Source organism: Pezoporus flaviventris, unplaced genomic scaffold, assembly GCF_033815535.1.
Source record: "Pezoporus flaviventris isolate CSIRO_AGI_PZ_B2104156 unplaced genomic scaffold, CSIRO_AGI_Pfla_v1 ptg000046l, whole genome shotgun sequence".
NCBI lineage: Eukaryota > Metazoa > Chordata > Aves > Psittaciformes > Psittacidae > Pezoporus > Pezoporus flaviventris.
In genome coordinates, this window is record NW_026892594.1 from 185,755 (window position 1) to 208,333 (window position 22,579).

The 22,579-nt window shown below is 51.8% G+C and overlaps 2 protein-coding genes across 4 annotated transcripts; both read left to right on the plus strand.

The window, feature by feature from the left end:
* The first annotated feature begins 2,363 nt into the window (after positions 1–2,363).
* Positions 2,364–12,761, plus strand: TMEM209 (transmembrane protein 209). 2 transcript variants are annotated; one of them, XM_061467898.1, is made up of 14 exons: positions 2,364–2,524; positions 2,638–2,696; positions 3,257–3,388; positions 4,335–4,570; positions 4,868–5,072; positions 5,586–5,761; positions 6,414–6,485; positions 7,210–7,306; positions 7,751–7,876; positions 8,986–9,083; positions 10,575–10,689; positions 11,394–11,491; positions 12,122–12,195; positions 12,367–12,761. In XM_061467898.1, the coding sequence occupies exons 1-14, from the start codon at positions 2,385–2,387 to the stop codon at positions 12,419–12,421; spliced, it is 1,683 nt and encodes a 560-aa protein (XP_061323882.1). In that variant the 5' UTR covers positions 2,364–2,384; the 3' UTR covers positions 12,422–12,761. The 2 variants fall into 2 exon arrangements, with proteins under 2 accessions (XP_061323882.1, XP_061323883.1); XM_061467899.1 differs by lacking the exons at positions 11,394–11,491; positions 12,122–12,195; positions 12,367–12,761 and adding an exon at positions 10,982–11,121.
* A 2,965-nt stretch (positions 12,762–15,726) lies between these two features.
* Positions 15,727–22,579, plus strand: LOC133276758 (uncharacterized). 2 transcript variants are annotated; one of them, XM_061467897.1, is made up of 20 exons: positions 15,727–15,787; positions 16,371–16,517; positions 16,593–16,714; positions 16,825–16,933; positions 17,032–17,148; positions 17,276–17,343; positions 17,446–17,559; positions 17,708–17,890; positions 17,991–18,093; positions 18,720–18,861; positions 18,944–19,127; positions 19,237–19,336; positions 19,419–19,537; positions 19,685–19,722; positions 19,931–20,043; positions 20,137–20,285; positions 20,714–20,808; positions 21,080–21,158; positions 21,410–21,518; positions 21,868–22,579. In XM_061467897.1, the coding sequence occupies exons 1-20, from the start codon at positions 15,733–15,735 to the stop codon at positions 21,939–21,941; spliced, it is 2,220 nt and encodes a 739-aa protein (XP_061323881.1). In that variant the 5' UTR covers positions 15,727–15,732; the 3' UTR covers positions 21,942–22,579. The 2 variants fall into 2 exon arrangements, with proteins under 2 accessions (XP_061323881.1, XP_061323880.1); XM_061467896.1 differs by having other exon boundaries at positions 17,705–17,890; positions 21,868–22,577.

Consider the following 22,579-nt stretch of genomic DNA (forward strand, 5'->3'; position numbering starts at 1 on the left):
GAGGGTCGCTCTGTGTGGTATGGGGCTGTGGGCAAGAGGCCGCTTCCCTTGCAAAGCCGTGTGGATGAGGCCCTTAGTGACATGGGGGACTTGGGGTAAAGGTTGGACTTGGTGATCTTAAAGGTCTTTTCCATCGCGTTGGGTCTGTGGTTCTGTGAGTGATGCTCAGAACGGGGGGGGGGGGGTGGAGGGGAAGTAGGGCCGCTTTGGTGTGATGGGGTCAGGATGGGGGGCAGATGCGGTTTATGAGAGCCGCCCGTGTATGGCAGGGCGCTGCCTGTGTGTAACGGTGAGGTCGGGGGGGGGGAGCCCTGATGGTCCCTCTGTGTGTGGCAAGGGGAGCTATGGGGGTGCAGAGTGAGTGTCAGTGAGATCTGCATGAGATCTGGATGGAGAGGGCTGTGGGGTCTTGGACAAGGGTTCTGTGTGGCAGGGGCAAGCTGGGAGTTTGGGTTAGGGGAGAATGTGGGGACTTCCGTGTGTGGCACTTAGGGGTTGTCGAAGTGAGACCCCACTTGCAGCACTGTGTGCAGTTTTGGTGTCCTCAGCATCAGAAAGACACGGAACTGTTGGAGCAAGTCTGGAGGAAGCCACGAGTATGATTGGGGTTGGAGCACCTTCTGTATGGAGACAGGCTGAGAACATTGGGGCTGTTGAGCCTGGAGAAGAGAAGCTGTGTGGAGATCTCAGAGCAGCTTCCAGTGTCTGAAGGGGGCTACAAGGATGCTGGACAGGGACTCTTCATCAGGGACTGGAGTGACAGGACAAGGGGTGAGGGGTTCAAAGTGAAACAGGGGAAGTTCAGATTGGAGATAAGGCAGAAGTTCTTCCCTGTGAGGGTGCTGAGGCGCTGGCACAGGGTGCCCAGAGAAGCTGTGGCTGCCCCATCCCTGGCAGTGTTCAAGGCCAGGTTGGATGGCGTTTTGGGTGACATGGTTTAGTGCGAGGTGTCCCTGCAGGGGTGTTGGAACTGGATGATCTTAAGGTCCTTTCCAACCCAAACCATTCTATGATTCTGTGATTACTGTGCCTCAGAAGAGGGCAGGGGGTATGGGAGGATATATTTCAGTCTACAGGTGATGCCCTCTTAAGTGAGTAGAAAGGGACCAAATCTCCCTTTTATTTCAGTGCCCCAACAGTGCAACTTCTGCTTAAGCAGGAGGACATGGTTCAGGGAGAGAAGTTGGGAGTGTGAGGATGGCAGAGAGGATTCCTCCTTGGGGCTGCTACTTCCGTCAGCATGGGAAGGGAGGTTTTGGGGCTCAAAGTGTATGAAAAACCAGTCAGAAGGATTGCCCGCAATGTGTTCTTGTATAATTTTTCCAGTACCCCTGATGTTATTTCACCATTGAATCATTGTGCCAGGAAGAAGCAGATTATGTGATTTGGGGTTTGTGTGTTTTTTTCCCTAAAAGAAAACTATTTATGTTCCCATCTAGTGAAGAACGATGTGACAAGTGTTGAAGTGAGCAGAAGGAAGGGACAGTAACATATTTTGATGATGGCAGTGGAAGAAAAAGTCGCCAGGATTAGTTCTTTGACATAAGGTGTTACTGGGTATAAAAGCTACTACTTTTCAGACGCACTGAACCCACAGGAGGTGTTTGTACACTCTCAAAATCCTGTTGGCTACTTAAATGACTGGGAATGTTCAATAAAAATACTGCAGAATAGTGCTAGGCCTTTCTTTCTTGTGGCTTCCTTTGCCTGGAGAAGGCAGGAACTTTTCCTCTCGCTTCTGAAGGAGGTTCTTTTTCAAATATGAATCTCAGAATCACAGACTGCTTTGGGTTCTTCTGCTTAAGAGCTCATCTCAGTCTCACCTCTGGCAGATTAAAGCCATTTGCCTTGGCCTGTCCCTACAGGCCCTTGTCCAAAGCCCCTCTCTAGCTTTCCTGTAGACCCTTTAGGCACTGTAGCCCCTTTAGGCACTGGAGCTGCTCTAAGGTCTCCCCTTAAGGAGCTTTTTCTTCTCCAGGCTGACCCAGCCCAGCTTTCTCAGCCTGGCTCCAGAGCAGAGCTGCTCCAGCCCTCGCAGCACCTCCGTGGCCTCCTCTGGACTCACTCCAACAGCTCCAAGTTCCTCTTGTGCTGTTGTTGCCCCAAATGAGGTTGGAATCTTTCTCTGGCCTCTTATTTGCACCTCCCTGGAGAAGATGGGTGCTGCTCCTCAGTAATGAGGTGACAGAAATGTCATTGAAGAAATAACACCTATTTTTGCCGGTGAAAAGAATCTGCTTTCTTTTATAATACACTGTTACTTAGTGCCTAAAGGTAAACCCTGTTTATAGAGTTTTGGATAACTGCTTTTTCTTTCATCTTCTACTGACCAAGATTTACTCTATAAAAGTTGACAGATGTTGTCTCTGTGTTTGGTATTACAGATGATGACATCAGAACAGAGTCCAGAGACTTCCCTCATCGACAAAACCTTCCAGATAAGGAAGGAGGTTGAAGCCCGGAAGGTCATCTTGGCCTGGGGCCTCCTTAATGTGTCTGTTGCAGGCATGATATATACTGAAATGTAAGTTAGTTGTTACATCAGCTTCAAACAGGCAAAGCATCCTACTTTCTATACCCCTGAATATTTCCTGGGGCAGAATTATTGCAAAATAACTTCATTTTTATTCCTTTTAGGACTGGGAAACTCTTAAGCTCCTACTACAACATCTCATACTGGCTACTGTGGTATATTGGTGAGTTGCTGCAGCATTTACAGGAGTTTTTAGGATTCTTTACTTTTTTTGCTTGCCAGGTTTTTGTTGTTTTTTTTTTTGGGGGGGGTGGTGGTGTCATTTTTCAATGAGATTTTTTTCTGTTTAAATTCAAACCAAACCTTTGGTTTACTTTCTGTCATCTTCCTTGAAACTGTTGGAGTTTCATCCTCTTTAGTGACAGATAAGGAGTTTTATTAGCTTTCCTAGATAATATCATGAAAGGGCATGAAGAACTTGTTTGGAGCATTGAATCTGAAATGTGTGGAGTAAGGCTTTGTAGAACACTCTGGGTTTTACTACCACATTGTACTGTGGGTGTAGATGCCATTTCACAGTACTTAAAAATTGTTTCAGAGGAGTAGACTCCACACTGACTGTAAGGAAAACGAGCTCCAATGGTTCTTGCATAAGAAGGGGAAGAAATCCTAGATAGTTGCCCAAACTGGTGCTCACTGGTAGCACTAATAATGACCTGGTTTTGATTCCTGATTTTGCAAATAATGCACCTTCATTGGTAAAACCATCTGTGTCTCTTCCAGAACTTGCCTTTGCATCTGTGTTCAGCCTGAATGCCTTGTTTGATTTCTGGTTGTACTTCAAATACACAGTGGCACCGACAACCGTGGTCATGAGTCCTGGCCAGAGGAGACTGCTGGGCTTGCAGAATGCAGGTGGGTGGGATAAGTATCTCTGGCAGTCTTTTTACTTTTATTCCTATTTTTTTCTCCTGTTTTTCCCTTTATCGTACTCTAGTGCAGGATTCTTTAGTTAAGTGAGTTCTGAATTACCTCTCCGATACGAGTAAACCTGAATTACCTGCTGTGTATTAAAGTTCACAACATCAAGTGTAGTGTGTAATGTCAAGTGGTAATTTGATGAGTGCGTGTGGGGAGAACAGCGGGGAAACAAACACTCCTGGTGTAAAAGGACTGGGTAGTGAGATACTTCAATGTCATGAGGTTGGGCAAGGAATATGTAGCCTATAAATATAATCATAGAATCAATCAGGTTGAAAAGACCTTTAAGATCATCAAGTCCTGATCTGAAAATGGCAGCCTAGAGTGCAGTCACTCTGAAAGCTTTTGAGGATCACAGCAGAGTTCTAACATACACCAGAACCTGACAAGGTAAATACACCAGCAGCAAAATGCTGGCACAGTAGCACTGCACTTCATGAGTCTGCCTCAAGAAAATGAGAGGCAGACAGGAGTAATGCTGTATCACCAAAGTTCAGGGATTTTATATAGAATCATAGAATGGTTTGGGTTAGGAAGGACCTTAAGATTATCTAGTAGGTGATGCTTGAAGTAGGCAGGTAGAGTAAGTGAAGAGATGAGTTAGAGAAGCTACCCAGGGTCATGCAGGTGCCTGTAATATTTAACTGAAATCCAAAGCTGTAGGATTTGTACCGAGTCTTGTGCATGTCTCTCAGTCTCTTCCATCCATTGCTTGACCACTGAATTCTGTAGGGACCAGATTTTTCTCATGTCCTTTCTAGCAGCTTTATAAAAGAGCCATAAGATAGCACCATGTATGTGTTTTGTTGTGTGTTTAAAGCCTGAGGAGAGTTTGGGGCTGCTCCATCCTCGGTGCTAATCCTATTTTTCCTTCTTGCAGCTGTACAAACAACTCCACCACGTGAGCTGGCAGCAAAGAAGGACCCATCTTCAACACCTTCTCCTCCAATCCAGGGTCAAAGTGTGCTGAGTTACAGCCCATCCCGCTCCCCTAGTGCCAGTCCAAAGTTTACTACTGGTTGTATCACAGGCTACAGTCCTCAGCTACAGGCTCTGTCAAGCACCAGCAGTTCTCACAGCAGTATGACCTATTCACCAAGTGGCAGCTACAGTAAGGTAACGACCAAGACACCTCCCAGGGGTACAGTTTGGTCTTTGTTTTGTGTGCTGGGCCGTTGAATGGGAGCAGCAGCACTTGGAGAGATTCTGTTGGGAGACTTGTGCATTTGTGCATTCACTCCTGTTGCAAAGTAGATGTAAATGTGTTGTATTGGGATTTGCCCTTTCTCCCTAGTGACACTTCCTTTGGTTCAGAGCAGCTCATTTGTTTCAGAACAAAGCAAAACTAAGAAACAAAAGTGTAAGTGCAAAGTCGAAGAAAGAAAATGATGTGTTTGGTTTTCTTCACCCAAGGTTTCTGGCTCTAGCCCCTTTCCTACTGGATCCATGTACAACACGAGTATTGGGACAATGGAAGGTGGTGGTCTGAGGTCTCGTTACCGCTCTTCACCTGTGTTCTATAGTTCTCCTACTGGCAAAGAAGACTACATGACAGACCTCAAGTCCCTGGATACCTTCCTTCGAGGTGAAGAAGAGAAGCAGCAGAGGGTTCAGCTAGGTAAAGAAAACTGATTCAGTCAGAACAGCTTGGCAATGAGAAGGTGGCGGGTTTAATCACATTTAGCTTTTGTGGGTGGGGAAAGCTGCAAAGGATTCCTGTGTACTCGCACTAGTAACCTGTGACTAGTAAGTTGGCTTAGGATTCTCAGAAAGTTTTCCTCCAAAGTATTCCTTTGAATAGGATACATGCCTGTGTGGAAATGGGTGCTGATAGATTGTCTCTGTAGTGTTCATTGGCTGTAGAGGGCCATGATAAGATAACCTTGTCCTTGATGAGAGGGATATCCTGTGGAGAAGGTATTTCAGATAAAGGGAATTACCTGCAGGCAGTTTCTGTCCTGGATAGGGACAATCAAGATAAGGGTGATTATACAGACTGACTTCTGCCTCTATTCCTGGTAATTCCTGTTCCTGTCTCTTATCAAAGCCTTAAAAGCCCAGTGTGCCTGTACTCTTGCTTCCAGAGTGACTTGGTAGTAATTCTACGTGACTGTTTAATGAATTCTTTCAGGAAGTTCAGATTCGAGCTCTCCTTCCAGCAGCCCGACTTTCTGGAACTACAGCCGTTCCATAGCAGACTATGCACAGATGCTCAGGAAGTTCCAGTATCAGCTGGCTTGCAGGTCCCAGGCTCCATCAGCACACAAGGACGAAGCTGATATGAGCTCAAAACAGGCTGCAGAAGAGGTAAATTGGGCAGCAAGGTGGACAAGAGGGAGAAATAGCCTTTAAAATCCACAGCTTTGTACAGAGGGTTGGACTTGACCTGCATCAGAAATGAGGGAGAGACGATTCTTCAAGCATTTAACCATCTTTGTACAGCTTGAAAGACTCTGTGTCGCTAAAAATGGACATTTCATATTATGAGTTGTAATCGTAGAATCATGGAATGGTTTGGGTGGAAAGGCACCTTAAAGCTCCATCAAACCTGGCCTTGAACACTGCCAGGGATGGGGCGGCCACAGCTTCTCCAGGCACCCTGTGGTACCGCCTCAGCACCCTCACAGAGAAGAACTTCTGCCTTATATCCAACCTCAACTTCCCCTGTTTAAGTTCAAACCCATATACCCCTTGTATACCTCTTACATCAAGCCTAGAGTTCAGACCAGTTTTAACCTAGTAGAGCAGAGAGCTTAAAACTGAATTTGGGCTCACACAAGATGATTGTACCATGAATACAAGTGTTGTATGTGAAGCTGCTGCAGAAGTCACACAGAATGGTTTGGGTTAGAAGGGACCTTAAAGCTGTGATGTAGTTAATGTCAGAACTTGTCATAGACCCCCAAAAGTCTTGGTATTTGATTAAGTTCTCATATGTGCTTACTAAATCTTTCCATAGGTTTGGGCACGGGTGACAATGAACCGACAGCTCCTTGATCACATGGATTCCTGGACCGCCAAGTTCAGAAACGTAAGTGCCACCTTTGAGGAATGCCCAGTTTTTGAGAACAAGGTGAGTTTGTGAGAACTCCAGCAGAGTGGAAAAGCACCTCAGTGTCCCATGGGTGCTGGAAGAATTGCGGTGTCTGAGTCTTGGGGTGGCACACGGAGGTAAGAACACAGGAAGAAGGGATTGCAGAGGTTCCTTTTCCACCTGATCTTGGTGGTTTGTATTCCAAAAACTACACAGTTGTAAATTTCATCTACCTTTGAATGACAAACAAAAGCATCTTGGCCATGACAAATTACATATGAGGACAGGCACATGACATATGAACAGATATGTCAGACATATAAGTGGCATATGAAGAGAGAGACTGAGAACATCGGGGCTGTTCAGCCTGGAGAAGAGAAGCTGTGTGGAGACCTCAGAGCAGCTCCTTGTGTCTGAAGGGGGCTACAAGGATGCTGGAGAGGGACTTTTCATCAGGGACTGGAGTGACAGGACAAGGGGTGATGCATACGGGAGGTGCTTCAGCCCCTGATCATCCCTGTGGCCTCCTCTGGACTTGCTCCCACAGCTCCATGTCCTTCTTGTGTTGAGGACATCAGAACTGTACACAGTGCTGCAAGTGGGGTCTCACCAGAATAGAGGGGCAAATGGTGACAATTAGTAGGATGTAAAACTTGGGTTGGAGTTTTTAAACATTTTTATTGCTTCTGACATCCTGAATTTTCACCTTTTCTGTTCCTAGTGGATTAATGAGACTATTCTAGTGCCACTTGTCCAAGAGATTGATGCTGTGAGCACTCAGCTGAGAAGAATGGGGTGTCCAGAGCTGCAGATTGGAGGTAAGAGCTGGCAGTAGCTTTGGAGTTCCTGGAGGTGGATAATGGTGGTGTCAATGGGTGCGTGTTAACCTACAGTACCTTTGTTGAATATTGTTCCATTTCCACTCTGTATTGGTGGGGTCACCTTTTCGGGGCTGTTTCATCTGGTGTCTCTTCAAGAGCTGTATCTGTTGCAACACCCATATTAAAACAGGTCAGTGCTGGTCTTGTCCCCGCTCTTCTTCTGCTCTTCAAAGTGGATATTGATTCCTTGTATCTTTTATGTTCTGTGATCTAAAGGAGACATCTGGTACTTCACTGTAACTGAAATGAGCATTTGGGGTAGTGTCACCTCTTAAATGCTTTGGGGACTTTAAATGGTGGACCAGAAAGGACCAGGTCCTCTTTGGAATGACACTGGAGGAACAGCTTTGGCTGACCAGCTCTTTCTCTCTTGTGTTGCAGAAGCCAGTATCAGCAGCCTGAAGCAGGCAGCACTTGTTAAAGCTCCTCTCATTCCAACCCTGAACACTATTGTGCAGTACCTGGATCTTACACCCAACCAGGAGTACTTGGTGGAAAGGATCAAAGGTAACACGGTGCCACCACACTGACTTCAAACCACTTCTGTTACTGCAGTCAAGTGATGGTGGTGTCAGACATTTCCTTAGTGGAGATGTTTGAAGAGTCACACAGGGATGAGAGCTACTCTTCAGCTGGAGAGATGCTTCTTCGCAACTTTATCTTTTAAAAGTGATATAATGATGCAGGACTTGGATGTAACCTTGGGAATGGTTTTAAAAGACCTATTTCTCAGTTTCCTCCTGCGTGCTCAAGGTGCAAAGTGCTGGATTTGATCTCTTCATTCACTACAGATAAAAATCATCATTTAAATTTACCTCCCCATATCGTATATCAGTATCATAGAATCCTAGAATGCTTTGGATTGGAAAGGACCATAGAGCTCATCCAGTTCCATAGAGCTCATCCAGTTCCAACCCCCTGCCATTCCACTGGAGCAGCTTGCTCCAAGCCCCTGTGTCCAACCTGGCCTTGACCACTGCCAGGGCTGGGGCAGCCACAGCTTCTCTGGGCACCCTGTGCCAGCGCCTCAGCACCCTCACAGGGAAGAACTTGTGCCTAAAATCAAAATCTGCCTTCTTTCAGTTTAAAGCCATTTCCCCTTGTCCTGTTCTTACAGGCCCTTGTAAAAAGTCCTTCTCCAGCTTTCTTCTCATCCCCCTTTAGGTACTGAAAGACTGTAATAATGTCTCCCTCAGCCTTCTCCAGGCTGACCCAGCCCAGCTCTCTCAGCCTGGCTCCAGAGCAGAGCTGCTCCAGCCCTCGCAGCATCCCCATGGCCTCCTCTGGTCTTGCTCCAACAGCTCCACATCCCTCTTGTGCTGCTGCCCCAGAGCTGGATCAGGGCTGCAGGGGGGAAGGGCGGGGGTTCTCCCCAGAGCACAGCAGAGGGGCAGGATACCTTCCCTGAGCTGCTGCTCATGCTCTGGGGGTGCAGCCCAGCACACGATGGGGTTCTGGGCTCAAGCACACACTGCTGGGCCATGTCTTTACAAGCATTTAATTAGTTGGATGTTTCTGATTTTGTACACTGGAAACATACATGAAGCCCCTGAAATCAGCACAAAATACCTCTCATACACTTTGAACCGCCATTAACTGAATCCTGTTGCTTTCAGAGCTTTCCCAGGGAGGATGCATGAGTTCATTCCGATGGAACAGAGGAGGGGATTTCAGGGGCAGGAAGTGGGACACGGACCTGCCCACAGACTCCTCTGTGAGTATTCAAAGACATCTTGAGCTGACAGCTCAGAGTGGGCTGCCTTTGAGCACAGGGGTTTGGAGGGAGTAACCAAGAACTGTTGAGGAACACAGTGAAATCCTGTTTGCATCACTTCCATGGATAATCCCATTGTGGGTGGTGAAATTCCCTGGGGAGTAATGCAAATGGGATTGGACATTGCATAGACCATAACAATGTAATTGTATATCTTAGTCTTAGGCCAGGCTTTTACTTCAGCTCATCTGAAACATCTGTCAGGTAACTATAGGGAGCAGCCAGAGACGAGGGATCTTGTTGGGGCAGCTCTTGCTGTATGTTTAAACCCAATAATTCTATTCAACTGAATAATTATAATAAATGATTTTCAGTTACTTGGGAGAATAAAACCCAGGAGATCAGAATGTCAGAGGTTCATGCCTCTCCTGAGAAAGGTGTAATGAGACACAGTCACTGGGAGCTGAAGTTGTACAAAATCAGTCTTGAAATAGGATTTGATGTCCAGTTTGTGAAGGTGATTAAGTACGTGGTAGTGACTGGCCATGGAGCAACTTGTAGTGTCTTGCAGTGCAGCAGGGCAGACAGCTCAGAGGTGTAAATACACATTTGGGAAGTTCTGACGTTAACTTAAAACAGTTACTATTAGCAAAAAATAAACACAATTTCACATTTGTGTTAATCACACTGTAGAAAATAGCTGTGATTTCCAGGGTGCATCTCCCACATTTCTTGACTTTTGGCATTTAGTCTGGAAAAGCTCTTTTGTCTGTTAAAAAGATCCTGTTATAGTCACAGAATACCAGACTGGTTTGTGTTGGAAGGGACCTTAAAGCCCATCCAGTTCCAACCCCCTGCCATGGGCAGGGACACCTTCCACTAGAGCAGCTTGCTCCAAGCCCCTGTGTCCAACCTGGCCTTGAGCCCTGCCAGGGATGGGGCAGCCACAGCTTCTCTGGGCACCCTGTGCCAGCGCCTCAGCACCCTCACAGAGAAGAGCTTCTGCCTAAGAGCTCATCTCTCAGGGTGCAGCCCAGCACACAGGGGGGTTCTGGGCTCAAGCACACACTGAAGCCAGGTCATGGGGAGCTTCTCCTCACCCCGCGGCCCCAAGTCCTCCTCCTCAGGCTGCTCCATCCAGTCTCCCCCAGCCTGTGTTTGTTCTTGGGATTGCCCCAACCCATGTGCAGGACCTTGCACTTGGCCTTGTTGAACTCCATGAGGTTCACACAGTCCCACCTGTCCAGGTCCCTTTGGATCCCATCCCTTTGAACACAGAAGTATCAGATCACAGAGAATTGGTGATGTTGCCCCCATAAAGTATTGAGAAGTCTCCATGAAGGTTTAGAACACAAAGATGCTGAAGTGTGGTTTTCTGAATACTTATTTTAGGACTTTATTTCACAATTATGGTATTCTTAATAAGCTAAGCATGGGAAGTAAGATCCCAAACTAAGGAAGCTCAAGTGGGATTTGGTTTTGTTTGCCCAGATCATTATGCATGTGTTCTGCACTTACCTCGACTCCAGGCTCCCGCCTCACCCCAAGTATCCCGATGGCAAAACCTTCACTTCCCAGCACTTCGTTCAGACACCAGATAAACCAGGTACCAGCATCCACATTGAGCTACTCCTTGCCTCTTGGCTCACATCAGTGCCCTTGAAATCATAGAATCATGGAATGGTTTGGGGTGGAAGGGACCTTAAAAGCTGCTCCAGCTCCAATCCCCTGCCACAGGCAGGGACACCTTCCACTAGAGCAGGTTGCTCCAAGCCCTGTCCAGCCTGGCCTTGGACACTGCCAGGGATGGGGCAGCCACATACTGGGGAAAGTTTAGCTAAATGTAGATACTTCTTTTGTGCTACTCATTCAATTCTAAGCTAATTTGGCTATTTTAGCTAATTTAAGAAGGAGGAGCAGCTCATCTGCGTACTCCTGGCAGCGTTACGGTCATTCAAAGAGAGTGAAAAGTAAGAGAAAGGGAGAAGAGAAGGGAAGGAGGGGAGACTGGCAAGGGAAATAGGGAAAGGAAGAGGGAGTGGGTGGGAGAGTCTGGGAGGAGAGGCATTGGGTGGAATAACTGGGAGGGCAGCTGGGAAGCTGTATGATGAGTGCCAGAGAGGAGAGTGGTGTGCAGGGGAGAGGTTTGGGGAGTGAGTGTGTGTTAAAATGAATTTCAACCCCAGAAAAGCTGTCTAAAACGTGTAACTAAAGCAAGACAAAGGGAATTTTTAGTTGCAAAAAGATCTGGAGCTGGGGAACCTTAGGAAAAATGGGAGTTGGGTGTAAGCCAGCACTTCCTCCTCACAGACACTTCAAATGAGAACGTCTTCTGCATCTACCAAAGCAGCATCAATCCACCTCACTATGAGCTCATCTATCAGGGCCAGACCCACAACCTGCCCAAGGTACGATGGTGTGGGTGGTCTCTTTCCATCAGGAAACCATCCCTGAATCAGATTTGGAGTAGGATTTTCATGTCCCAGCCACATTTATGGACTGTTTACACATAGGCTGAGCAAGTGCTCATAAACAGGAGCTTGGTCTTTGACCACAATGCACTACTTTGGCTGTGCTAAATAATACCTTTAGTATCTACTTAAGATACACAACTACCTCAGTAGTAGCTTCCTTGTATCTCATTTACTGATAGTTTATGTTAAAATACCATGTTGTGTAGTTGCTGATGCCTGTTGTCACCCCAAAGACCAGCAAACCCTGTGTTGTTCGTAAGGATTCCAGGGCAGAGGAATCTTCCAGTCTGAAACCAGCAAAATTCTCCTGTGACTTTTAATGCTGGATATCTGTGTTCAGAAAAAGCTCTGGAATTTAAAGTATTTGGAGATGATTTTCCAGCCCAAATCCCAACATTTGGTCTATTTCTAGTGTTCACCTCATTGAAAAATGGGAAGTATTGAGGGGAAAAGCACAAGGAGCCATTTCATGACATCTACAGTTGCTTATTCCGCCTGAAATAGAGCTGTGATTGCTCATCAGTGACTCCATTCCTTAATTCTTCCCTCTTTCCATGGATTCAGGGCAGGAACAACATGTTCCACACCTTGCTGATGTTCCTTTATATCATAAAGACAAAAGAATCCGGGATGCTGGGGTAAGTACATGGTAGTATCCATCAGAGCATGGGGCACAAGTGGAGCCCTTCGTCCCTCACTCCTTTAACCAAAACGGCTCCAGTGGGATAATATTAATGGTGCTAAAATCACCTTCTCATTGGGAACACCAGCAGCTTTTCCATAACATTGGGTAAATCTTGGTTTTGCAGGCGAGTAAACCTGGGATTATCGGGAGTCAACGTCCTGTGGATCTTTGGAGAGTAACCCTTCTGGTGGGACTCTGCATCCGAGGAATGATGCTCCTCTGGTGAACTGAATCACTACCTTGTTGATTTAATCATAGACTTAGTAAGATGGGCTGATTTAAGCTCAGCTTTGTGGGCAGAGAGGGGAAGATGTGTAATTCCTACCTTATTTTTTTAAGTTTTTATATTCTTTTATTATTTAACACATTTTTGCTGTTGAAACACTCATACTTCCCAGTGCCAGGTGGGGTTTCCCTTTCCTTCACTGAAGGAATCCTGGTTCAAACTCCTGGTCTGCTGTTCCTGTTTCACATACCCCGTGGTGTCATCACCTGAGCCTGGGACTGAACCACAACTGGACTGAAAACCACAACCACCTTTGAACTACAGCCTTACGAGAGGCTGTGTGCAGCCAGGAGTGAACCCTCGCCCGGAAACAGGAATGATTTAACAACTTTGGGATCCAGGAAATTCCAGATGGGGATAAGAAGCGCCAAATCTAAAAGTTAAGACTCATTTTGGTTCCATTTAGTGCATGTGAGAAGAAAAATGTTACTGGTTTCAAGCCTGGCTCTTGCTGTAAGCAGGCTTTCTGCCCCCAGGAGATGGAAAAAGGAAAGACAAAAGTCTTTGATTTGTTGGTGTCAGTAAAAAAGAGTTTGTAAAGTTAGTTTTAGTTTTAATTTTTAAATTATTTGCAACTTTAATTTGAAATCTGGGGGTTGCTTTTTTATTTTGTGCCTTTTCTTTGGCTTTTCCTCTTCATTTTGAGCTTTGTTTTCTTGGCATTCACCTCTGGCTGTCTCCTGAGCACTGACACACCATCCACCTCCCCAGCATTACCCTGCCTTTGCTTTTAGCTGCTTGTTACTCCTCCCATCAGCAGTTTCTCCTCCAAACCCCTTATTCCAGGATTCTTAGGGGCTGCCACGTGGCCTCAGCACCTCGGGGGGAGACTGGGCTGCATAAACCCACAGCCTCCTCCAAGTCCTGGCTTTTGGGGGCATACCTTTGGGGAGAAACCACTTGGATTTGCTTTGGAAGAGAAGTCCCTCAATATTTGCCAAAAAACTGCTTATTGAAGGGGCAGGGAGGGAGGATCTGCTCCAAGTTCTGAGCCTGGAGTGTTTTAATCGTATAAAACCAGTGTTAGAAGCTGTTTGCTTTTAAAGGGGTATAAAAGCTGAAGATCCTTGAAGATCATTCCCCTCATCATAAACTGCCCCAAACCCCACTCACGGGTGGGAGGAGGACACTGGGTTCTCACCAGGGCCACCACCACCCCCTGAGCAGGGGGTTTTGTGCCCTGTTCCCATAGATGGGAAGGAAAAGAGGAATTGGGGCTATGCTTGGGACAGAGATAAAGCCCCTTTTGGGGAGGGGGGGTGGTGGTGGTGAACTGACTGCTTTGGGCGAGTGGGGCTGGTACCAAACTGGCTCCTTTGGTTCCTGTATGAATGAGTTTGGTTTATCCAGCACTTGGGTGCGGTTTTGCCGTGGTTCAGTATCGGAGGTACCGAGGCGGGATGTTCATAAACCAGGTTTAGTTGGGCCCTATCCCAAATCTCACCGCAGGAGGTCGCCTTTCACCCCACAGTCTCCAGGCTAAAGGCTTCTTACATGCAGAAACTACTTTCTTTGACCCAAAATTGGGTGTTTCTCTAGAAGATCCCAGCCCCCAGGGCACCCTCAGGCCCTGTGCACCCCAATACACCATGAATCCCAGTCTTTGTGCATCCTGGATTCTTCTGTCCCCTGGTGCACCCTAGATTCCTGTGTACCTCAGTCCCTGTTCACATTGGTAACACCACAGGCACTGGTCCCTGTGCACCCAATTTCCTGCATAGCCCAGCTGTGTGCATGCCCCCCACGTATCCCCGTGCTTGCATACCCCATACACCACATGCTCTCATCCCCATGCACCTCAATATACTGCACACTGGTTCCTGCATAGTGCCCCAGTCCTTGTGCACCCTGATGCACCATGCATCTGGTCCTTGTGCACCTGAATTCACTGGGCACCCCAGTCACTGGTCATGTTGATACACCATGGACCCTGGTCTCCATGCACCCCCATCCTTGTGCACCCCAGTACACCACACATCCTGCTCCCCATGCATCCCAGCTCCTGCATGCCTCAGCCCTGTGCACCCCAATACACCATGCTCCCCAGTCCTGCATCCTCATCCTTGTGTACCCCAGTACACCATGCTCCTTAGTCCTGCATCCTCATCCTTGTGTACCCCAGTACACCATGCTCCTTAGTTCTGCATCCTCATCCTTGTGTACCCCAATACACCATGCACCCTAGTCCCGAATCCACATCGTTGTGTACCCCTATACACACCATGCACTGATCACTGTGCACCCCTATCCTTGTGTACCCCAATACACCATGCACCCCTATGCACTGTGCACCCTGGTTCCTGCATGTCCCAGCCCTGTGCACCCCAATACACTGCACACCCTGCTCCCTGTGCGCCCTGAGCCCCCTGCACCTTGCTCCCAGTGCAGAGCCTTAGGTCCCTGGTGCACCCCAGGTTCCTGTGTGCCCCAGTCCTTGTGCACCTGCTCCCTGTTCATCCCAGTCTCTGTTCGCACTGGTACATCATGGACCCTGGTCCCTGCACACCCCCATCCCTGTGCACCCCAGTTAATGCATACCCCAGCCCTGTGCATCCCAATACACCACGCACCCCAGGCTCCTGGGGCAGCATCCTGTGTGTCCTGCTGCGCTGTGAGCCCCGGATCCTTGTGCACCGCGTTCCCTGCACACCCCAGTTCGCTGGGCACCCCAATCCCTGCTCACACAGATACACCGCGCACCCTGGTCCCTGCGCACTCCGTTTCCTGCAGAGTACAACTCCATGCACCCCGATGCGCTGCACACCCCGGTTCCTGTGCACCCCAAAACAGCGCTCACCCCAGTCCGCGTGCACCCAAACACACCGCACACCCCGGTTCCTACACGCTCCAGCCCCCTGCAGCGCGATACACGACGCACCCCGGTTCCCGTACATCCCCATCCCCGGGCACCCGGACGCTTTGCGTGTCCCAGTCCCTGTGCACCCCCATTCACCGCACCCCGCGGTCCCTGCGCACCCCCGTGCACCCCGGTTCCCTCGCACTCACCTCGCTGTCTCCGCACCGCAGCTCCCGGCAGGCGAGGCTCCGGTCGGGCCGGGGCGGGGCGGGCGGGGGGCCCTCCCGGTGTGAACGGGGCGGCTCCCGGGGGCGCGCCCCGCGCATGCCCGGCACCTCCCGTTAAATCCCGGCTGGCCCCGGTGGGGGGAACCGGCCCCGAGACCCCGGCACCGCCGCTGCCCCGTCATGGCCAGCGAGACCGAGCCCGGCCGCCGCTGCTGCTGCGCGCAGGACGCGTCCGGTGAGCGCTTGGGGGGGGGGGCGGGTCCTTCCCGCCCCGTTCTGGGCACCGGCGGGGTCCCCCTTTCCCGAGCATCGCTCCGGGCACTGGGGGTATCCCCGTTCTCGGCACCGCTGGGGTCCCTTTCCCAATCCCCGAGCATCGCTCTAGGGTCCTCCTTCCCTTCCCGTCCCGTCCCGGGCACTGGCAGGGTCCCTCCATCCCCAGCATTGCTCTGGTCCTGGGGGCTCTTCCTGTTCTCAGCACTGGTGGGGTCTCCCCCAGCTACTTAGCATCACATTGGGGTCCCCCCACCCCATCCTGGGTACCAGTAGGGTCCCCCAACTCCTGAGCATTGCTCTGGGGACTCTCCCCATTCTGGACACTAGTGGGGTCCCCCATCCTGAGTATGGCTCCAGGAACCGGGGTCCCCCCTCCCCATCCTTGGCACCAATGGGTTTCCCCTTCCCACCCATCCCCTGGGAGCTCCATGTATCCTCCTTGTGTGTTCTGGGGGCCAGGGGGATATCCCCTCACAACATCACCCTGTGACCCAGGGTGCTGAGCCCAGGCCCCTGTGTGACCCTGTTCCACCCCCCCACAGATGGCCCTAAGGCCACCGAGCCCCGGGGTGACAGCAACGGCCCCCGCCGGGGCTCGCTCTGCGACCGGCACTGCTCCACCATCAACAACGTGCAGGGAGACGTGAGCGACCTGGGCTGCCACCTGCACCGGCCCCGCATCCCCACAGGTAGGATGGGAATGGGTCAGGAATAGGGGGGGGGGGTCACCCATTGTCACCCGTTGTCACCCATTGTCGCCGTAGCTGTGTCCCCCCTGTCCTGCTGCCACCAGCACTCAGAGGAGGTCTGTGAGAGCTGCATGGTCAAAACCACCCTCACGGCCGAAAATGCTGTGGAGGCCAACAAGCTCTCCAACAACTACAAGGTGGGTGCCTGCGGCACGGGAGGGGGCACCTATGGGTGCTCCTGGGTGGCTGTGTTGGGTCCAATGGGTTTTCTTTTCCCCCTTTCACCCCCTATAATGTCCCTCTACAGTTTGGCTTCAAGAAGTGGAAGAGCCACGTGACGGCACGGCCATGGGAGGACCGCTCCGAGATAGTCAAGGAGCTCTACTCCGACCTCAACGTTATCCGGGGCTCTGGAGGTGGGTGCCCATGGGGACAGCCCTGTGGTGGTGGTGGCAGCGTGGGTTTGGGTTGGTGTAGAGGAGAATGGACCTATCTTGTGCCTGCCCTTCAACAGGGTCCATGGTGACGTGTGGGAACATCCTCTACCTGCTGCTCTTTGGCTGGTGGCTCTGGCTCTTCTATGGCATCGTGGCTGCTGTGATGTTCATCACCGTTGTGGGGGCTCCTTATGGTGAGCCCCAGATTGGGACCCCCATGGGAAGGGCTGGGTGAGCTGCGGGCCTTCTGGGTCCCTTCTCTATGAGGTGGCCCTGGAGCTGATGGTGTCCCCACCAGAGCTGATTCTCGTGTCCCCGCAGGGCAGCTCTGCTGGGACCTGGCTGGGTATTTCCTCTGGCCCTTTGGCAAAGTGATCCAGAAAGTGGAGGTAATGGCACATCCCGATTGGAATCCCATGGCGGGGGGGGGGGGGGGGGGGGGGTGGTTGGGGTATCCTTTTATGCATCCTGACATCCCCATCTTCCCCCAGGCCCCCAAGTCCCACCGGGTGCGTGAAGCTGGCGCAGAGGAGAGCTCACCCCTGCTCGGTGGCCCCGTGCCCCACCGCTGGCACCCATGGTGCTGGGGGGACACTGGATACTGGGTGAGCCCTGTACTGGATGTGCTGATACCCCCTTCCTTAGCATGGGCACCCCCCTCATGGTGTGGATAGCACCCACAGGTGCTCCCCTAGGGTAGGTGTTTGGGGTGGAACCCCCAAACTAAAGCTGTACCCCCCCCATCTGCAGCAGCGCACAGGCACCGTAGTGTGGCTGTGCCTGGGTTACCCGGTGCTGGTGGTGGCCCATGGGCTGGTGAGCGTCGCCGCGTGGCTCCTCGTGTTCCTCATCCCTGTGGCCAAGCTGAGCGCCCGCACCGCTGCCTGCGTCCTGCTGCTGCCCCCGGAGCGGGTGCTCGTCCGGCGCCTCCGCATGGTGGGTGCCTCGGGGCAGGGGTGAGGGTCCCGCATCCCTGCTCCAGGTGGGGTTTGGGATGGGGGGATCAGATCAGTGTCACCCACTTCTGCCTCTGCAGACGGAGGCCCCACTGGAAGGGGAGGTGATTCTGTGCTGCTACAGCGCGGTCAACCCCTACTACTACAAATATGCAGTGGATGGCATCAATGTGTTTGCTGTCAGTATCCTTCCATAGAATGGGTTGGAAGGGACCTTAAAGCTCCTCCAGTTCCAACCCCCTGCCACAGGCAGGGACACCTTCCACTAGAGCAGCTTGCTCCAAGCCCCTGTGTCCAACCTGGCCTTGAACACTGCCAGGGATGGGGCAGCCACAGCTTCTCTGGGCACCCTGTGCCAGCGCCTCAGCACCCTCACAGGGAAGAGCTTCTGCCTTATCTCCCCTGTTTCAGTTTGAACCCCTCACCCCTTGTCCTATTACTCCAGTCCCTGATGAAGAGTCCCTCTCCAGCATCCTTGGAGCCCCCTTCAGACACTGAAAGCTACTCTGAGGTCTCCACACAGCTTCTCTTCTCCAGGCTCAACAGCCCCGATGTTCTCAGCCTGTCTCCATACAGGAGGTGCTTCAGCCCCTGATCATCCTTGTGGCCTCCTCCAGACTTTCTCCAGCAGCTCCGTGTCCTTCTTACATTGAGGACACCAGAACTGCACACAGTGCTGCAAGTGGGGTCTCACGAGGGCAGAGGAGAGGGGCAGGATTCCCCCCTTTTGATGCAGGGAAGGGTGTTGCAGGGGGCAGGGAGAGGATGACCCCAAAGCCCGCTTCATTCTCCTTGACCAGCCACCCCAGACCTGCTGCCACTGGTGCTGGTCACACTGGTGCTGGGTTACGTGGACAGCCACAACCGCCTGACCAGCTCCTCCGTCAAGTTCACACTGGCCTTGCTCTCCATCATGCCTCTCTCCTACTACATTGGGATGGCCATCGCCAGGTGAGTGGTGATGGGGGGGAACCTTTGGTGATGGGAGACACTTGTTGGCCCCACTGACACCATCTTTCTCCTCCTCCTCCAGCATCTCGGCCCAGAGCACCTTCGCGGTGGGAGCGGTGGTGAATGCCACGTTCGGCTCCATCACGGAGCTCACCTTCTACATCACTGCCCTCATCAAGGGCTCTCGCGAGGGCAACCGCTGTTACACCGAGATCGTCAAGTCCGCGCTGACGGGGACGCTGGTCGGCTGCGTCCTCTTCGTCCCGGTGAGATGGGGTGTGTGTGTGGGGGCACAACAGCCCCTGGTCCCTGCAGGGAGCTCGCTGCAGAGCACTGATGGGGTCTGGCACTGATGAGGGCTTTTCCACCCCGAAGGGCCTGTGCATGGTGATCGGGGGCATCCGGCACCAGGAGCAGCGGTTCAACAGCCGCTCGGCGGGTGTCAGCTCAGCCCTGCTCTTCCTCTCTGTGGGAGGTGAGTTGGGGATGGGGTGTCCCCAGGTCTGGGGAGGCCCCACCACTGCGGGTGCTCACCCCGTGTCCCTCCATCCCCACAGGTGTTTTTGCCCCTACGCTCTTCTCCAAGGTCTATGGGAAGCTGGTCTGTGGGGAGTGCCACAACGTCACCCAGAACCCACTGGGGCACTACCTGTGCCACAACTGCCACTTTGACCTGGTGAGTGGGGACATGGGCCCCCAAACACAATGGGTTGAGGTTGGGGATGCTCTGAGCCCATCCAGCTCCTGCTACCATGCTGGGCGGTGGCACCGGGGCTGTCCCTTGTCCCCTGCATCCCCAGTGACAGGCACTTTGTCTTTGCAGATGGATAACAACGGCACCCTCTACTACAGCCACGTCCAGTGAGTGCCCATTGGGATACGATTGTCCCCACATTAGGGTGGCACCTCCTGGGTTTGGCTGTGGTCCTGCACCCATCCCAGGTCCCCTCTTTGCCCCCAGTGAAGGGCTCTGATCCAGCATCCCACCCGCTCCATCCCAAGGGAAGCCCTTTGGGGTCTCCATGCCGGACACTGGTGGCACTAAGTGTGTGTCACCCGTGTCCCACAGACCCCTGGTGTACACCGTGTCCCTACTGCTCCCCGCTGCCTACCTCATCGGCCTCTTCTTCACCCTGAAAACTCACTCTCACATCTACGACATCCACATCAGCGACTGTCACAGTGAGTGTCCCCAAGCTGGAGATGCCCTGGCTGCAGGGGCTGACTTTTGTCACTGTCCTGGTGTGTCCCACCATGTCACTGCTCTGTTCCCAGTGCCTGGCCACCACCACAGCGCTGTGGTGCACTGGTCCCGCTGGCGGGCCCTGGTCATCCTCCTGCTCTCCACCCTCTGCATGTCAGCCTGTGCTGACCTGGCCACAGAGCACATCAGCCCCATCCTCACCAACTCCACCATCTCGCAGGTGAGGATGGGGATGGGGATGTGGCAGGGTTGGGTGGTTCTGAGGACTAGGATGTGCTGGGAGCCTGTCCTGGGTGCAGTTTGAGCCCCAAAAGCAGGGAGGGAAAAGGTGCCGAGATGCTCCATGCACTAAGGAGCTTGGTCGTGCAGGGTTGGGATGTGGTCAGGATGAGTGCTGAGGGTGGACTGAGATGAGCTCTTAGGCAGAAGCTCTTCCCTGTGAGGGTGCTGAGGCGCTGGCACAGGGTGCCCAGAGAAGCTGTGGCTGCCCCATCCCTGGCAGTGTTCAAGGCCAGGTTGGACACAGGGGCTTGGAGCAAGCTGCTCTAGTGGAAGGGGTCCCTGCCTGTGGCAGGGGTTGGAACTGGATGAGCTTTAAGGCCCCTTCAACCCAAACCATCCCATGACTCTGTTGCCTCTCCCCTGCAGTACTTCATCGGTGTCACGGTGCTGGCAATGGTGCCTGAGCTGCCAGAGATTGTCAATGGCATCCAGTTTGCTCTGCAGAACAACCTGAGCCTGAGGTGAGGTGGCTCAAAGGATGGGGTTTGGGATGTCCTCTGGTCCCATAGCTGTGCCCTGGTGCCAGTGATGGGCTCCCCGGCTTCATGCCACTGGTGGGTCAGATCCTGCCAACTTCCCTAAAAAAGACTTAAAGTCACCCCCAAAATGGGGCCAGAACCAGGTTGGACTGCGTGGTTTGGTTCCTTAAGTTGGGTGTTTCTTACCCTGAGCAACCCAAGGACTGCTGAGGAGCTGGCACTTGGCAGCTCCTAATTCCTCTGTCCTCTCCAGCATTGAGATTGGGAACTGCATTGCTGTCCAGGTCTGCATGCTCCAGATCCCCATCCTGGTGCTCTTCACCATCTTCTATGTGAGTAGCCCCTGGGTGAGCTCCTGCAGTGGGCTTGGGCACACAGAGCTCTCCATGAGACGTGACAAGGGTGCAGCCACCGTCCTCGCTGCAGGGAGCAGTGGGGTCAGATGCCTCCTACCTTGGCTGATGCTGTTCCCAGCCCTAGGGACATGTGGCACAGGGGGGCTAAGGGGTGACATTCAAGCCCCAGCCACAGTCAGTGCAGGGCTGTCCTGGTAGACCATAAACCCCAAATCTCTGCTTTGCAGCCCACCAACTTCACACTTGTCTTCAGCGACCTCCATGTCTATGCCAGCATGTTCAGCGTGGTGCTCATGAACTACATCTTCATGGATGGCAAATGCGACTACTTCCAAGGTGATCACTCACCCATGAGGTTGCTGTGGGACTTGGTGTGACCATGTTCCTTGTGCTGGATATGGCCCTAGGGTCATCTTCTTACTGCAGCTCTTGGCCTGTGGTGGCTTGAGCAATTCTGAGGTCTTGGTTGACCATGTTGGAGGTGCTGGGTCAGGGATGGAGCTGCCACCCTGCAGTAGCTCCGAGGGGGATCACTCCCTTTCCATCCCCTTTTAATTGAGGCTTTAAAGTGGTCCATGGAAGTCCTCTATGGTGGGGCTAATCCAGACCTCACCAGAAGGTTTTGAAAGCAGCCTCCCTCCTTGCTCCAGGTTGTAACCGTTTCACCCTTCTTCGTCTCCCCTAGGCACGGTGCTGGTGATGGTTTACTTCATCCTCCTGGCTGTGTATTTCTTCGCCCCATCGCCCAGTGGTTGCTGAGGTTTGGACTCTGCTCTCTCCCACCCTCTCATTGGGTTCAGCACCTCTCAAGGTGTGATCCAGTGTCTCAGGGACTCGGCTGGGCTGGCTCCAGGCTGGAAGCATCATCTGCTGAAGCTCCTGCTGCTGTTTGGCTCCCCCCCGCTGCTGTGGGTGTCAATGGGGCTTCAATGATGGGAAGAGTGGTGGCAATGGAAGCACTCCTGATCCAAGAAGGAACTGTGATGTCGGAGCACTTCACAGGGGTATTTCCAGCCCACACTGGTGTGGTTGGAAGGAAAATGGTCCTTAGTGGAGGGTCTTGAAGGGGGTTTATGTGGTCTCAAGGACAGATCCCTCCCTTAGGATGTGTTGCACTGGGAGAAGGTGACTGAGAAGAGCCTCTTGCCCTTCCATGCAGTTGGTGATCTGAGGCCTGGAAGGGACTTGGGTCTGGGGCCCACACGGGGCTTTTGGTGGCACTAGAAATGCACCAAAAAGTGGTTTTCAGCTCTTTTGTCACTAAAGCAGTTTTGTATAAATCAGGAACAAGTTTGTTTCTTCTTACGTGAGCCCTTGGTCACTTGTCCAGGTCCCTACAACCCAGGTTAGGAATGGTCTTGGGTTGGTGGCCACTTGGTGCACCAATGATGTAGTGG